The sequence below is a fragment of the Arachis hypogaea genome, chromosome 3, assembly GCF_003086295.3.
Source record: "Arachis hypogaea cultivar Tifrunner chromosome 3, arahy.Tifrunner.gnm2.J5K5, whole genome shotgun sequence".
Taxonomy (NCBI): domain Eukaryota; kingdom Viridiplantae; phylum Streptophyta; class Magnoliopsida; order Fabales; family Fabaceae; genus Arachis; species Arachis hypogaea.
In genome coordinates, this window is record NC_092038.1 from 35444833 (window position 1) to 35463259 (window position 18427).

The following is an 18427-nucleotide window of genomic DNA, read 5'->3' on the forward strand; positions in this document are numbered from 1 at the left end:
CATATTCCCTATCTCCTTTCTCATTGATAGGTAACTCATAAGGATTTATGACATAAGGGGTGAGATCAGAGGCTTAGAAGTATGAAATTTGGCTTTGAAAACTTAAAAATCAACCTTGGGGTGAAAACCAGGTGACGCGTGCGCGTCGCCCATGCGCACGCATGGAAAGCCAAAAGTATAGCGACGTGTATGCATCGCCCACGCGCACGCGTGGATGGGAGAAAAGCCAAGTGACGCCTGCGCGTCAACCACACATACGCGTGGGTGCGTTTTTGTGCCCCACGCACAAAGCTAGTGCAATTCTTGCACAACTCTCGAGAATTTGGCTGAGCAATTGGATCATCACATCGACGCGTGCGCGTCGGCCACGCTTACGTGTGGGAGTGCGTTCTGCCAAAAATTTTACTAAGTTAAAAGTTGCAGAATTCACAGTTTCAAACCCCAATCTTCCGACGGGCATAACTTCTCCGTTCAAATCATTTTTCACCCGTTTATCAAACGTCATAAACATCCCGGATCCAATTTCATTTCTAAACAAGTTTGGCACAAATCGAGGATCTGGAGTCCAAGTTATGCTCCGTCAAAGTATGCCCAAAAATCACATTTTCATACAAAACCACAAAGTGCCATTTTCAAAACAAACCAATTCCAACCCTTTTTAAAATCAACCAAAACATACCAAAAATCAAATCAAGCCTCCTCAACTCATACATTCATATTTTTACCAAATTCACATACCACAATCCCACTGTTTTAACCCAACTCAATCAAATAACACAATTTCAAACACATTATCATGTCATATATTCTCCCTCATCCCAATTTCCATTAACACCATTTCCAATCAACCATCATTACATACAATTGATGAGCGGATAATTTATACGCTTTTTGGCGTTGTTTTTAGGTAGTTTTTAGTATGTTTTAGTTACTTTTTATTATATTTTTATTAGTTTTTATGCAAAAATTATATTTCTGGACTTTACTATAAGTTTGTGTGTTTTTCTTTAATTTCAGGTATTTTCTGACTGAAATTGAGGGACCTGAGCAAAAATCTGATTCAGAGGCTGAGAAAGGACTGCAGATGCTGTTGGATTCTGACCCTCCTGCACTCGAAGTAGAGTTTTTGGAGCTACAGAAGTCCAATTGGCGCGCTCTCAATTACTTTGGAAAGCAGACATCTTGGGCTTTCCAGAAATGTATAATAGTCCATACTTTGCCCGAGATTTGATGGCCCAAACTGGCGTTAAACGCCAGCCCGAGACCCTTTTCTGGCGTAAAACGCCAGAACTGGCACCAAAAATGGAGTTAAATGCCCAAACTGGTACCCAAGCTAGCGTTTAACTCCAAGAATGGCCTATGCACGTGAAAGCTTCAAAGCTCAGCCCAAACACTCACCAAGTGGACCCCTAGAAGTGGATTTCTGCACTATCTGCACTTAGTTACTCATTTTCTGTAAACCTAGGTTACTAGTTTAGTATAAAAACTACTTTTAGAGATTCATTTTGTAACTTATGACATTTTACATCTCATATTGTATCTTCTATGGCATGAGTCTCTAAACCCCATAGGTGGGGGTGAGGAGCTCTGTTGTGTTTCAATGGATTAATGCAATTACTATTGTTTTCTATTCAATCACGCTTGCTTCTGTTCTAAGATACTCACTCGTACTTCAATATGAAGAATGTGATGATCTGTGACACTAATCATCATTCTCAAATTTATGAACGCGTGTCTGACAACCATTTCCATTCTATCTGAGCTCAATGTAGTCATTGGGCGACAGCTTGAGTGCGTATCTCTTGGGTTTCTAATCCACGAGTTTGACTTGCATCTCCTGACAATAGAGCATTCAAACTCGTGAGATCAGAACCTTCATGGTAGAGGCTAGAATCAATTGGCAGCATTCCTGAGATCCGTAAAGTCTAAACCTTGTCTGAGGTATTCCGAGTAGGATTTGGGACAGGGTGACTGTGACGAGCTTCAAACTCACAAATGTTGGGCACAGTGACAGTGTGCAAAAGGATAGAGAGATCCTATTCCGACACAAGTGAGAACCGACAGATGATTAGTCGTGCGGAAACCATACCTGGACCATTTTCACTGAGAGGACAGATGGTAGCCATTGACAACGGTGATCCACCAACATATAGCTTGCCATAGAAGGAGCCATGTGTGTTTGGAGAGGAAGACAGTAAGAAAGCAGAGATTCAGAAGACAGAGCATCTCTGAAACCTCAACCTATTCTCCATTATTGAATAACAAGTATCATTCAATTTATGCTCTTTTACTTTTTACAAAAAAAAACCTTTTTATTATTAATTTTCTGACTAAGAGTTACAGGATAACCATAGCTTGCTTCAAGCCGGCAATCTTCGTGGGATCGACCCTTACTCACATAAGGTATTACTTGGACAACCCAGTGCACTTGCTGGTTAGTTGTACCGGAGTTGTGAAAAGTGTGATTCACAATTCCATGCACCAACAATCAATATCATCCACACCATCAACATGGTTTCACTCACAATTCAACTTCAACTAATCATCAAGCATATATCAAAACATGCATATCCCTCATGCATTATACTATCAAAACATCAATATTCATAATCACATATATGACCACATAATATATCTCAACCATTCAACAACATCGACAATTCAATCCCTATCTTAGGGCCTCTAGCCTAAGTTTTCACACCACATTACATTTTAGAAACAGGAATCCGAGAACATACCTTAGCCGATTTCTCCGCTCAAACCGGAGCACTTTCAAATCACTTTTCCACAAGCTCTCAAGGCTTCAACACCTCCAAGAACAGATTTTTAAAACACCAAAACCCTTTCCCAAGCTTTCCAAAACCTCAATTAAGTTTCAATATTCACATACACACTACCTAAGCCACAATTATCACATCCAAGCACAACAACTTAATACCTAAACATCATAAACCAACAAATTCCACTAGGGTTGAGAATCTTACCGCACCCAAGGATCAAGGAGACAAGATTAAGCCCCTCCTTCAAGCTAGTTGGATCCTTTAACATCAAAGAGTCCAAAATCTCAACACTTTTTACCCAAAAATTCGAATTTAAGGCTGAGAAAATTGGACTAAAATTGTGGCTTACCTCAAGAACCAAGTAGTGAGTTTTTTAGAACTCGTCGCGGTAAATGCGTGGCCGCAAACGATGCGGCAATCGGAGTTCGGAATCAAAAGTTATGGTGGTTTGAAGATCAAATAAGGGTAGAACTTTGGAAGAGTGTTCTCCCCCCTTTCCATTTTCCTTTTTAAGCGTGAGTGAGGTTTAGAGAGGAGACAGAGTGCTGTTTTTAGGGTTTTAGGTTTAGTTTGGTTGGGACAAGGACCCAATATGGGTTCGATTGGTCCGATTTGGCCCGTTCGATCCAATCTTGGGCCGATTTCTATAAAATTGGTATCAAAATTCTCGTTTTAGTCTCCTCTATCATATTAAGCCATAAAAAAAACACATTTTTAACTTTCTAGAATAAATTTTAATTTATAGGTTAATTAGTCATTAATTAACCAGGTTTTACATAAGTGTATTATTCTACATTTTTTAATCAATCATGTTAGATAAAGTGTATATTAAAAGTAGTTACTAAAATTGGCTATGAGTTAAAATATATATTAAAATATAAAATACATATTACAAATGAATTAAATTAAATATGTATTTATACATAAATATATAATAACAAATTTTATTGGCTAATTTTTATGTGTAAATAATATTTGTTTTATTTTTAATATATATTGTATTCTAATATATATTCTATACTAGTTATTAATTTATTAATTCACTTTTTATGTTCACAAAATATAATTAGAATTTAATTAAAGAGATCAATTTTTATTTAATGATAATGTTTTGTATCCACGTTATTGAATTTTTACATGGTCATATAAGTATATAACTACTTTAAAAGAAAGTCAGATACGTAATCATGTATAATTATTTTTATGGAAAATGTAGTAAGTATTCTTTTTTTTTTTCAGTGGGGGCGATACTTGCATATAGTTGCATTGTGGTAGCTAGTCGATAGCCAACTACTAAAGAATGTTGGTGCGCCGGAGTGTGTTTGGTACAGTGCATCAACTCATCATTACTCATTAGGTGTGCACACAGCAAAGCCTTGAACAATATGTCCGACAAGGACGATGGAAAGGAATAAAATGATCAATTTTGTTAAAAGTTTAGTTTAAGAGTGATTTTTTTTCTAAAGATAGAGCATAAATTATTAGGAAATTACATTATACACGTTTTTAAAAGAATGAACTTCTTGCAATAATTTTCTCTGGCGGTTTTTATTTTCCACATATATACTTAATATATACTTTCTAATATATATGAACCCAATAGTTCTTAATTCGAATCATAATTGATCCGCCCCTTGTCACAAATAATTTCGTGCAACCATTATTAAATATTACTTCAGAGCAATATGATCTTATGGAATTCGATATAAATATTTAGCCTGCCTTATATATAGTTACGTTCACACAAGAGTCACATTATTAGTGTTATTCTCTTGTGTGCATGTGAAGTATTATCTAAAAGTTTAACCTTGCAAGCTTTGTAATCTGATGTCTCTAACGCAATGTACATAGGAAAGCGTACGTCGTAACCATAATCCTGTTTATTATTGCCGACTCTCCATTCATAGAATAATATAGGCGTAGGAAATTAACGGATGAGCTTGTATGTAAGGACGCCAAACGAGTCGAAATTTGTCAGGTCGATTTGCATAATTTGTAAAAAAAAGTTTTTGCTCAGATTATGAATTTTATTTATCTTTTTATAAATTATTAATCTAAATATTTTACTTTATTTGAGATTTATACTTTAATTTATTTCATAATTGAATTTTCGTTCTTTATTCCTAAAAATTTAGAATTATTAAAAAACGTTCTAATTCCGTTTTAGATTTTAAATATTATTTTAAAAAAATAATATTAGAATTAACTTGAAAACTTATTCTCACTATTTTTTTATTCTAGAAATAGTGTTGCGACATGTGTTGATTTTCAATTGCTCTTTGAATAAATAACATAAAATTTGGATTAAAAAACTTTTGAAATTATTTTTTCTTGTAAGTTTTAAACGTTTAGGAATAATCTTAAATCTTATTTGAAATTAAATCAATTTTGTACTTCACATCTTTTCTTAAATAATTGACCAAAAAATTAGCGATTAATTAGGTTAAAGAGAAACTGAATTATCAAAGAATTGAGGTTTGATTATTTATGATTTATCATGATTGATCTTTATATGCCTCAAATAAATGAACATAAGAATTGTTTTCTTAGAGAATGAGTATCTCTAAAACCTTAACATGCATCCTCACCATTATTGGCTTCGTTCACTCACTGTTCGCTATTTAATTGTCTCTGTTTTATATGTTTGTTTTAAATTTCTCATTTACTCTTCTGTTTCTATGATTTGTCTAATTAGAATAATCGATTAACACTTGTATGCTTAGTCTGTTAATTCTCTGAGAATGATAATCCACTCCTATAGTATTACTTGATATGCTTCGATGCACTTACCAAGTTATGGTTTTATAAAATTCCACTTCAACACATAGCCCGAGATTGTACACAACATCTTCAGGGTGATGGTGCACTCATCCCATAGCAGGTGAAAAATGTGAATCTAAAGATGCCAGCGCTTCACGAATGACGTAATCAGAAAACTATCAATACACAAAATTCCTGAGTGGCACCGTGTCGTCGAAGCCAACCTCCCTCAAAAAGAGGACAATGACATCTAGTAGTGGGAGTGTGTGACTCATTCACCTGAAAAGAAGTATACGAGGCTTTTGATAAACAATAAAAACTCGAATGAAAAATGTATAAACCTATCAAGCTATAAAAATTTTAAAGTAAAAAATTCTCCCAATAAATATTTACATAACAAATTAATTTAAATTATAAATAAACTAATTTAACAAATAATTACAAATATTTATTTTATAAACTAATTTAAATAAAAATATTTACTTAAATAATTAATAACTAAATTAATAAATATCTATATAGTTAAATAAAAATATTTAGTTGACTAATTAATAACAACATTAATAAACTATTTCCTTCATAACTTATATTAAGTAAAAACATTTATTTAAATAATTTACAATAAGTAAACCATCAACTTAATAACTTAATTTCAGTAATAACAAATTTAAATAAAATTATTTACTTAAATAATTAATAACTAGAAACATAAACATCTTGTTACTTAATTAAGTTAACTATAAATATTTAGTTAAATAAATAATAACTAAATTAATAAACATATGCTTAATAACTTAGTTTAAAAAAAATCAAACCTAAATAAACATTTAGGTAACAAATCTATTTCACGAATACCTAAAATCATATATCATTTAAATCATTGCTAATAATATATTTATTCGTCTAACATATAATGTATACTACTTCTATAAAAGTACCTTAAATATGGCTACATGTATGATTTAACGTTAACATAAATATAAAAAAATAACACCAATTTCAAAATCGACTATCCCAGCTAGGAACGGATCTAGAAATTTAGTAAAAAAGGGGTCAAAAATTAAAATATTATATATTCATTAATATATATAATCATAATTAATATTTTTTTTATTAAAAAAATACTAATAAGTGCTTGTTATATAAAAAATTTATTTTAGTTCTTATATTTTCTTTTTATTTTGGATTTGATAAAATATAAAAGTTATATTTTTTTATTAGCATACTTTGTTGAGTATTATTGTGACAGTAAATTATATTTTTATGCTTCATATCATAAAAAAAATATACTATAAAATAATATAAATAAGTTGTTTTAATAACTTTATTATATGCATTTAAAATATATTCACGAATAAAATATATAAAATATAATTATTTTAATAAATTTACATCATATGTATGTTATTAATATAATATCATGAGAAAAATAAATGACGTTTAAAGTAATTTCTTTTTTATGTATTATAATATATAAAAAAAATTTTAGTTATTATAAATATTAAAGTATTTTTATATGATAATAGGTAAAAAATTAAAAAAAAATTAAAAAGAGAAAAAAGTTTAAATATTTAAAGATTTGAAAGTTTATTAATTGAAAAGTCATTACCAATAATATTTTTTTCAATTTAAAAATTATTACTTATTTTTGAGTTTACTAATTTAATTATTTATCTAAGATAATTACTTACTCTAATTTTCAAGTAAAATTATATAATACATAAGAACTTTATATCTTTGTAATGGTTAACTTTGTTCAAAAAAATTGGGGGAGCCAAGGCCTATGCTTGCCCTCTTGGATTCGTCCGTGGTCCAACGATATGCCATGTCGCGTTCAATCGGATGATGGCTACGCTTTAAAAGCGTGCCTGTTTCTTTCTATGGCTACTCCTTTTAAGTGTAGTAAAAAAAATGTGGCCAAATCTCTAATCAGTTGCCATCCTCATAAAAACATGGTTATTGACTCTTTTCGCCATGTTTTTGAAACATAATAAAAAAAATGTGGCTAAATATCTCTTTAATCGCCATTCTCATAAAAGCGTGGCCATTGACTACTTTTAACCACGCTTTAGCGTGGCAAAAAAAAACAAACATGGCCATAAGCCTTTTTTCTTGTAGTGTATGCCCGCTTGCATCATGTGTATCGGCACACGCCATAATTTCCTAGTAATTGGATAATATGATTAACAAATGATAGAAATGAGAGAAAAATTGAAAAAATAAATGTAACAAGGACTCGAATGGCGTTGTGAATGAAATACACATATATAGGCCTTCTCTACTCTTATCTTATTTACAGTCATTTATACTGTAAATAAGATAAAGCCGTTACACACCACGTGTATAAACGTGATTTGACCACGTCGTTTTATGCTTTATCTTATTTACGTACACTCTTATTTCATTTACACTGTAAATAAGATAAAATATACGATACATTTTTATAAAAATACTATAAATTATATATTTTAATAAATAAATTATTTATTGTATTTGTTTAAAAAAATCATTGTCTCTCTTTTTTTCTCATTCCAAAAATTTATTTCTGCAAGTTCAACCAAGTAACCAGTAACAAAAGCTGTTGCTACCATCCATAATCCTCCTCTTCTTATTTCTCTTTTCTCTTTTTTTTTTCTTGCACCTTTTTTTTTTCATATGATTCTGGTTATGCTTCTTTTTTCCTCTTTTATTTTTCTATTTCCTTTTTCTTTTCTTTTTCTCTTTCTCTTTCTCTTCCCACCATCCTCTTCTCGTTTATGTTGCAATTTTTATTTGATATTTAGATATCTAGATTTAATAACCATTTAGCGGTTAGTTTTCTTTTCTTTTATAATGTAATCGTCTATTTTTATAGATGTTTTGGGTTTGATTGTGCGAATTCTTCAAATTTAAGAGAAAGATGTCAAGAAGAAAGTTTTTTATTTATAGATATTTTTACACACTAAAAGTGTTTAGATTAATTCTTCAAAAAAAAAATCATTATATTACAATACATTTATGTAGATTAAAAAAAAAGACAATTTTATTTTTATTTTTTCTTGTTAAAATTTTTAATAATTGAATATTGTGCCTCTTTTTAATTTATAGTTTAACACAATAGATATTTATCTTTTTTTTTTCTTCAACTCGACAGGTCAAAGACTAATCCATCGCGAATCGAAACTCTATTTAAGAATTTATTACCGGTTAATGGGGTATCGCATGCACAAGACGAAATTCGAACCTCCGACACTTACTTAAACTAAAAAAATTAAATTTATAATCAAAAGTAAGATGAGAAAAGCTGACATATTTTGTAATAATTTTTAAAATTATTTATTGGAAAAGTCTAGAGAGCCAGTAGTTTTATTGAATTTTGACCAACATGTAACGAACAGAGAAAGGTGAGCCATTGGATAAAATCTCATACCAATCTCACACCATCAAATCATCATTGATGGCTAGTTGATGGCTAACAATCACAAAAATTGTTGGCCTCTTAGCATTGCTCTTATTTATTTTAATAAATAAAATATTTATTTAATTTATTAAAATAAAAAATCCCCAAAAGTGATGACAAAAATCAGTAAAATTTTCTTTATCCTTGGACCTTTTCTCCTAAATAAATAGCTTGAGAGGAAGGAAGAGTACTACACTGGTCTAGAGCGGAAAGCAAGTGGAGGAAGCTTACGGCTACGGCGGGAAATAAACAAAAGGAAAAGCAAATAAAAACTACCAAACCAAAAACTCTCTCTCTCTCTCTCGGCCAAAAGCACCAACCCGATCTCATTCCGTCATTTTTTTTTTCTTTTTCGTTTATTTGTGTTTTTCTCCAAAAAGAGAAAGAAACATTGAAAATAGAAAGAGAATGAAAGCCTCTCTCCAATTGGAAACACTGATTCAACTGGTGTGTTTTGGCAGCTCGTAGATCTGCGTCGTCTTCTTCGCCATTGCTTTCAGCTCAGTTCAGTTCAGGTATTCAATAGCATTTCTTCAATTATTCTTCGCATTTACGTTAAGATAAGCGATTCTCAATTTCTCATTTCTCAATTCAGCTACTTGCATGCCTTACATTTCCATCTGAACTTGCGCATTAACAATTTTTGTTCCGAATATCTTTCATTCTTAGCGGTCTGTGAATGTTAAATTATATATTGATGCAAGATTTTGAAGACTCTGTTTGACTGTTTGTACTCTTGCAGCTGCATTTTGGCTGATTCGTGTGTTCATTTCGTTGATTTTAATTTCACTTCAGTTTTCTGCATTCTCTTATTAAGATTATGAATTAGCTAGGTTTAGTCGATGATATACATTTTCTTTGATTTCCTGGATAGAAATGCTGAATCCACATGAATGAATGATCGATATGGTTTTGATGTTTCTTCGCCGAGAAAATTAGGAAAGGAAGAAAGCAAAGTTTAGACGCTTACTTCGAGGTAAAGGAAAACGAATCACTCCACTACACTCAACTATTTCAAATATAATTGAAAAATGCTCTTGGACTGAAAATTCATCAAATGTGTGCTTTTTTAACAGATAAACGACAATTTTTCACTTCTTTTGTAACCAAAATTCTCTGGTTATTTATTTAATAGAAATATTTTAAGTTTTTAACTAAATCATTTATTTTTTAAAAATATTCTGGCTGACTACTCGCGTGATAAATGACGTAATAAGCTTTTTTTTTTCTTGGTTCCTTTTTTCTCCCGTGTAGAAACTAGAAAGTAGAGACTATCAGGTTTTGAATTTTCTGAGTTCTGACCATTAACGCATTCCTTAAAACAGCCCTTCAAGTTGTGCAATGCTATTGCTTGTACTATATTCTGTTCATATAAACAGAACTTGGAAAGAGCATAAAATTCGTACTCCCAAGAATTATTTAATTTCTATATTTTTATATATAATAATATGAATTTAATTTTAATACCTGTAAAATAATTTTACATGTACCTTTAATGACGTAATACTACATACCTTTCACATGACGGCACAGATAATTATTTAAAAAATTGGATATAATTAGATGATTGTGTAATTTGTTCGTTAATTAAAATTAAACTCTATATATCATAAAAAATTAGATAGATTTGATTTGTAAAACAGATAATAATAAGGAATAAATACATACATTTAATAACTGCTCACACCATTAAAAATATTAATGATGGCTAATTAATAACTATAAAATACAAAATTTATTAGTTTTCTAGCACTTCTCTTTTTAAAATAGGACATCTTTTGATTATATTAAATACAAAAATATCAAATGGTTTCAACCTTAAATTTTTTATAAATTAATCTCTAATAATTTTTTTATTATTATTATTATTATTATTATTATTATTATTATTATTATTATTATTATATTGAGTGACTATATATATACTTTTTATATTATAAATACATACATAAGAATCTAATGAATAAATTTATCATTATTTTGTTCAAAAAATATAAAAATATTATTGTGCAATTAATAATAATAATAATAATAATAGTAATAATAATAATAATAATTTTATTTTACTTTTTTTAGATGGAGAATTATTATGTCTGACGGAAAAAAATGTTAGAAATTGATCTGTCTATTAATTTTTTTTGCGGACTAAAATGTCTACTTTTAAAATTTTTTGGGGACTGACTTTTGTTTGCCCGAGTAAAATCTTAAGGATTAATCTTTGTATTAATTTTTTTTAAAAACTAAAATATCTACTTTTAAAATTTTAGGGACTGATTTGAATAATTACACATTAATTTAGGTTTGATCTTATCAAAATTTAATTTGTAGATATGGTTAATTTATAAAAAATTTACATAAATATTTAATCATTTATTATTACGTCAAAAAGATATTTTACTCAATTTTTTTATTATTTAGATCAGTTCGTTTTATAGGTAATGTTTTACCATTGTATAGAAATGGGTGGGGATGGAACTCATGGAAGTATGAGGTCACTGCCGTTTATTTGAGGCTTTATTTATGGGTTCTTATTGTTAGAAAGTTTTATTTTACTTTTCTTAAATATATATTAAATGTATTATAAATTTATTTTGTAGCTTTTTCAGTAAAATTTTTTAATTGATAAACTCATTATTCAAAAGATAGGACATGTCTATTTGTGTAAATTTCTAAAATAATGTCTAATATCATTTAGTATTAAAAAAAAAAAGGTTTAAAGAGATGAATTTTTTCCGCGTGAATAGAATCAGGTTATTCTGATTTTAGCTAATCATGTTTTAAAGTCAGTTGTTAAGAAATTAAAAATATGTTTTTTAGAAAAAAGGAACTTTTAAAGTTTGTTTATCAGTACATTTTCTTCTCTTCTTTCTTTCTTTTTTTTTTTTCTTTTTTAACTTGATACAACATATCATATTTCTTTATCTAATGTCCTACTATGCCTGTTAACAAAAACTCGGGTAAATTATTGTTATACTTTCTAAGGCAAATAGTAGGTCATCTTATTAAGTGGAAGCGTGGTAGTAAGAATTAAATTATCTTTCAGAAGTACTTCCTACCAAAACCCATAAATTTTATTATGTTTTTTGGGGCAAATATTAGATTATCTTGTCAAGTGGAAGCATGATTGTCCAATTGCAATTGGGTTATCATTATTTCTTAGAATAGCGAGAGAATCGCAATTGACTTCTTTATTGTTGAGCGCTAAAGAGATGCGAATTGTGCTGATTTGTACTCATTTTGCATACCCCTTCAATTGTTGGAGTCAAAATTTATTCTACGATGATTGTTAGGTAATAGTTGGCAAAAATGTGCGACGGTTAGGACAAATTAAAGTGAAATAACTATCGATACCAAATAGTGGGAAAAAACAGTGAGTAACTACTATTCTTCAGTTACGTGAGGACAAAATCCATTAGTAAAGGACAAAGAATGTTGCCCAAATCTCACCAACATTCAAACTGTAGCTGTTCTCTTTAATTTGAGGTTTAGCTAACGGTAATGAATCACTCTAACAAACACTAGTCTTTTTCTGCTTTACGTTACAGGGGGAACAGAATAGATAATCTCAATGGAATAACATATATTTCCTATACGTGCGCCATTCATGCTGTATTGAAGTGCAGATGGAAACTGGGCAAAGCAACAATGGTAACGAGAGGTGTATCATATCCAAGGATTCTTCATGGTTCAGCCAGTTCCGAAATGCATCCAATCCTTGGATGGCAAGATATGTTTATGCCTTGTTCTTTCTAGTGGCCAATCTGTTGGCATGGGCTGCCCGTGATTATGGTCGTGGTGCTCTAACAGAAATGGAGAGTAAGATTGCTTAAACCCTTACATTGATGGGCTTTCACATCCTGTTGCCAATTTTAGTTTTCTGCTGCTTCTTTCATACACATGTCTATGCCATTGTAATTTTTAATAAAGTATACCTATTGAATTTATTTATTTATTGGCACGGCATACCAGTCCTGTCTATGCCATTTGCATTTTTTTAAAGTATATAAAATTTATCTATTTAATTAATTTATTTATTGATACTGAATACTAGACCCTATGGTTCACAATGTTTGGTTTGAAATCTGATCATGTCCCATCAAAGTATGAATTAGATGTTATGATATTCTGATGTTTGCAATGAGAAGTCGAAAATGTATACACATGGTGAGCATCTTTTTTGAGGTGGTTTGATTTACAATGTGGACAAGGAAGCTTTTTAATTCTAAATTTCAATCCTCCTTTTAAGTCGAACTTCAAAGGTGTTTAGCAATTCTTTAATTCAGTCAATAGAAATTGCTACAGGCACTGCCATATACATATATTGAACGACCAAGTTCATGTTCCCTCAAATTTAGAAGATTTTTCAGTGAACGTTAAATCTAATATATTGATCCTGCAGGATTAAAAGGTTGCAATGGTGGGAAAGACTGTTTGGGTGCTGAAGGAGTTCTACGTGTGAGTTTGGGTTGCTTTGTATCCTTCGATTATATGCATGAAACATTGTTGCTGAAGGATTAAGCAAAGCATGATAATCAGTAGTATATATTCTTTTATGCTCGAGAGAGAGAGAGAGGGGTACATGATTGCTCTTTAATGAAAGTACTACATTACATCATAGCTGAGTCATCACTTACCCGAATATTTAAGCTGAACCTTAACCTGAGATCAGATATTTTACATAATCATGTTTTTGTCAACTGCTGGCACTTCTAAACTGAACGTAACTAGAGATACATGGCACTCTGGATGGTGGTCTGTCAAGATTGTTCTCTGGATCGCCATGACTGTCATCCCATTTTTACTCCCTTCTGAATTTATTCAGATTTACGGTTAGTAAACTTTTTCTTTCAACAAGCCTTATAGTATTAATAATCCTTTCTGGTAGTATATGCTGCTAGTATAACCTTGTCATCATGTCTGACATAATTATTTTTCCGCAGGGGAGGTTGCCCATTTCGGTGCCGGGTATAGTCTTCAGATATTTTAAATGATTTTTACATGTCATTTCTTTTCAGAAACTAAACTCTGATATTTTAAAATGTTTTCTATATCTTTTTCAGGGTTTTTCTCCTAATTCAATTAGTAAGCATAATCCGGTTCATTACATGGCTCAATGAATGCTGTGAATCTGAAAAGTACGCAGCAAGATGGTAAGATCTCCTCAGTATATAAAAGAACTAATTGGAACTAACAATTTGTTTGATATATTTATAGCTATGTAAATTTTTATAATTGATTTGTTTCATATAAAGTTTTGTTAAGCTTTGATATGATGCGAAGATGATGAATTTATTATATAATTGATATCAGGAATAATATTTTTATCATATATTTTGTAAATATGCATTGATCAATTTCCTTGCAGCCAAATCCATGTGATGTTCTTTGCAACGACCGCATATGTTGTATGTTTGGTGGGAATCATTTTGATGTACATTTGGTATGCACCGAAGCCATCTTGTCTCCTTAATATTTTTTTCATTACATGGTCACTGGTACTTCTCCAGCTCATGACAAGCGTGTCTCTGCACCCAAAAGTAAGTTATATCTTTTGCCATGTCTTTTGCTTGCGTTCACCTTACAAAGTATTGTGATGTGGAATTTTATCTGCTGTTATTATTATTATTATTATTATTATTATTATTATTATTATTATTGACTTGATGTGGAATTTCTACAATAGGTGAATGCCGGCATTCTAACTCCTGGGCTGATGGGGCTTTATGTTGTCTTCCTTTGCTGGTGTGCTATTAGAAGGCAGGGCTACCAATCTTTGCCTCCACGCTGGACTTGCATTGATATTATTGTCCAATGATTGTTTAGCACTTTATTGTATATATTATCTCCCATATGAAGTATGGGTGTAAAACAAACTGACGAGACAGGCGTCTGTGTCTTGTTTTGATTTCTGTTCATTTATTGCTTTCTGCAACTCTTTGCTTCTCGCTTTTCATTTCTAGTGAATCTGAGCTTTGGTATATATTTTGTATGCAGTGAACCAACTGGGGAAAACTGCATCAGGAAGTCGGACTCTGCCACCAAAACAGACTGGCTTAGCATCATTGTAATATAGATCTCTTTGTTTAACTCAAATTTGAATTGTCATAGAACTGCTCTTTAAACTTGGTAGCTGTAAACTAACATATATATAGGTCTATTGTGTATTTGATCCTGAGTCTCTGTCCTAGATAATCTGTTCATTATTGGTGTCATCATTCTGTATCCATTCAAAATATACAAGGACAAACTCATAATGGCAGCCAAAAATATGACTCTATGTTTCTTGTCTATTCATGAAAATCTTTAAGCACTCTATAATAAAAATATCTTTTGATTTTGATTTTGATTCATCATATCTTGTTTATGAAACTTAGGCACTTTTAATTTATAAATCTTTGAAAAAATTCATTATGTGATTATCTCAATTACTTAACCGGTAATTTACTTTTGACGATGGCTATTGTTGGCAGAGCTTTGTTGTGGCAATACTGGCAATCGTTATTGCAACATTTTCAACAGGCATAGATTCCAAATGCTTCCAGGTTGGTTAAAAAACTCAGTTGACTACTTGACTTTGAACTTCAGTATTAGGTTCCCCAAGACTTATCTGAAAGATCCATGCAGTTCAGGAAGGATGATACGCCAGCAGAGGATGATGTTCCATATGGCTATGGCTTCTTCCATTTTGTTTTTGCCACAGGAGCAATGTACTTTGCTATGCTATTGATTGGATGGAATAGCCATCATTCTATGAGAAAGTATGCTCCCCAACCCTACTGTATTTGGCTCATTTCATTTTATCTGCATTTCAGTATTTCACTGAGCTTTCTTTTTGTGCTTTATCCCTCAACAGAAAATTTTAAGAAAAGGGAAAACAAAGAAAATGCATTTCTAATAGTCATATTCGAATCCAAATGCCCGGACTCAACAAATTTGGTTCCCATGAAGTTTCAGTTCTGTTTTACTTTATATAATTATGAATCCTAGTGCTTTATTAATAGTAGTCAGAAGTCAGTACCATCACAATCATCGTCATCATCATTATTTAGTGTAAAACACTGATAATGGTACAAATCTCTTTCGGTCACTCAAAATTTTTGCAGAAGTAAGACATCCAACCTTTTTATTCTTCTGCAGGTGGACAATTGATGTGGGCTGGACCAGCACATGGGTCAGAATTATAAATGAGTGGTTGGCTGTGTGTGTTTATCGTAAGTATCTTTTTGGTAAACTGAAGTCCAACATGAACAGTTGACTTTTTTATATTCTAAGCATAATGAAGACACTGACATTTAAAAATCAGAGAGAGAGAGAGAGAGAGAGAGAGAGAGAGAGAGAGTGAGAGAGAGAGAGAGAGAGTTTATTACCCTTTCTATATAACTATTAAGCAATTAAGAAGCAATTAATCGAAGTTTATCTCTTTTCAGTGTGGATACTGGTGGCTCCAATCTTATGGAAGAATAGACATGCTGGTTCTACCTGAAAACTTCTCAAACATATTCTAGTTTTAGTATTTTTGTTGGGGATTAAGATCTTCAGATTGTTTCATATCTCTGCTGCACATGTAGTGAGCTTCTTCAACTCTGCAAGATATGAGAAAGCATTTCAGTTTAAACATCCTGGACCAGGACACTCTCAAGTCGAAGAAATGGTTCGCAGGGGGAGACGGAAAGAATGGTTCTGGCACAATGCACATATACGGATTGGATTTGTTCCATTTTACATGAAAATACAGAGTTTGGGAAAAAGAAAGAAACACTATAAACTTGTACATGTACCAATGAGGAAGCTTAGTTTGTACTTTAGTATCATTAATAGATGTTAATTAAAGTTTTTCATATTCATAACTTGTGTTGTTAACTATGATAGAACGAGTTTGGCGCTGATTGCACTAGGGGCATGTTCTCTATCTTTTTCGTCAAAAAAAAGGGGGTGCCTTTGGGTTGTTTTCTGTTGTAAACAAAGCCTGTGAACTCTAATTTATATTTATCGATGTCGCAGATAGCACTGCGTTGCCCTTGCCAAAGCTTGAGACAACTGAAGATACTGTAGCTTGCCAAAGCCTGTGTCGCAGTCGTAGTCCTCTACCGTGATGGTGGTCTCTAGTCTGCTGTCCTAGTCCCACCAATCTATTCATGGAAGAAAAATTATGTTTAGTACTTAGTATTGTAAATAGTAAACAACAATAAATAATAAACATTAATTATCTTGAAGAAACAGAAATCTGAGTACATCATTGCCAGTCGGATAGAAGTACGGAAACTTGTGGTAAATCCATGACACCACTGACAATATGCACCTGGTAATGTCCGTCACATCACGCCGAGTAGAGCTGCAGAATGATGGTAGGTGTGCGACAGCAAAACAGATTTCTAAGATAATTATCTGCAACTATCAAAATTTTCAAAGTCGACAACCATTTGATAGGAACAAGGTTGACTGACTTGTCCGTAAACAAATACCTCCAAATTAACATCAACAAGCAACACCAGACATACTGGCGGAAAGTATCTAAATCTGTCCCTAACAGAATATGTGTGACCTTGTTTTCAAGCCAAGTCATCTTCAAGTCAAAATTCTGGCTGAAGTGGAGACCTGTCACCACAAGTTCTCAACCCACTGCCAGGTGGGGTGCCCATGGTGCTGATGAAAATCTCTAATACAACTTCCAAACGAGTCATCATCTGTGTGCATTCTGGAGTATGATGGTAACCCGTCCCACGGATAGTGAAAATTATGTGTCTCAAGCCTCTACCATTCAATAAATGCAGAGAATAAGGTAATGTCAAACCTAAAATCCTTTAGTTCTACTGTGTGTTCGAACTCAACCTTCCGAATTCAACCTTCCTAATGTAAGGTGGTTGGACGTTAGGTGATGGGATAGACAATAACATACGACGTGACAAGAATAACCAAGTTGTCTACAAGAATATTGTTAACAGTCATGCTACATATGCAAGTTTTTTTGACTTACAAGTCTTACAAGTTGGACCAAATCCAATAGAAGCTACGCTCACTCACAAAAGTGTTAACACGCGCATCACGTTTCCAAAGTGCTCCATCACTATTAAGAACGACTCTTCTTCTTCTTCATCGATGAAAATCATAACTGTCATTTTTTCTTCGCGTTTCTACTCCTCCGCCTCTTCTTCCTTCTTCTTCTCCTTTTTTTTGTGTTTCTCCTCATTTTTCTTCGCGTGTTTCATCTTCATCGTCATGTTTCTCCTCCTTCTTCTTTTGATTTTGTAACATTATGTATTTTTTCTTCTTTATTTGATTTTTTTCTTCCAAAAAAAATTATGAGAATATGAAATAAGAAGATGAATAAGAACAGCAGAAGATGAGGAGGAAGAAGATGAAGAGTTCTGAATTATGTAGAACTTATCAGAATAAAAATACATCCAAATATCTTCATTTTACACCCAAATTTACTGCAAATACAGAAATG

The 18427-nt window shown here is 31.8% G+C and overlaps 1 protein-coding gene across 3 annotated transcripts; it reads left to right on the forward strand.

The window, feature by feature from the left end:
• The first annotated feature begins 9171 nt into the window (after window positions 1-9171).
• Window positions 9172-16826, forward strand: LOC112790265 (uncharacterized). 3 transcript variants are annotated; one of them, XM_025832580.3, is made up of 14 exons: window positions 9172-9494; window positions 9854-9955; window positions 12525-12795; window positions 13379-13452; window positions 13649-13808; window positions 13920-13944; window positions 14040-14129; window positions 14345-14516; window positions 14663-14736; window positions 14974-15043; window positions 15450-15521; window positions 15604-15737; window positions 16117-16190; window positions 16407-16826. In XM_025832580.3, the coding sequence occupies exons 3-14, from the start codon at window positions 12603-12605 to the stop codon at window positions 16460-16462; spliced, it is 1194 nt and encodes a 397-aa protein (XP_025688365.1). In that variant the 5' UTR covers window positions 9172-9494; window positions 9854-9955; window positions 12525-12602; the 3' UTR covers window positions 16463-16826. The 3 variants fall into 3 exon arrangements, with proteins under 3 accessions (XP_025688365.1, XP_025688367.1, XP_025688366.1); XM_025832582.3 differs by lacking the exon at window positions 14663-14736 and having other exon boundaries at window positions 14345-14419; XM_025832581.3 differs by lacking the exon at window positions 9854-9955.
• Window positions 16827-18427: the final 1601 nt, after the last annotated feature.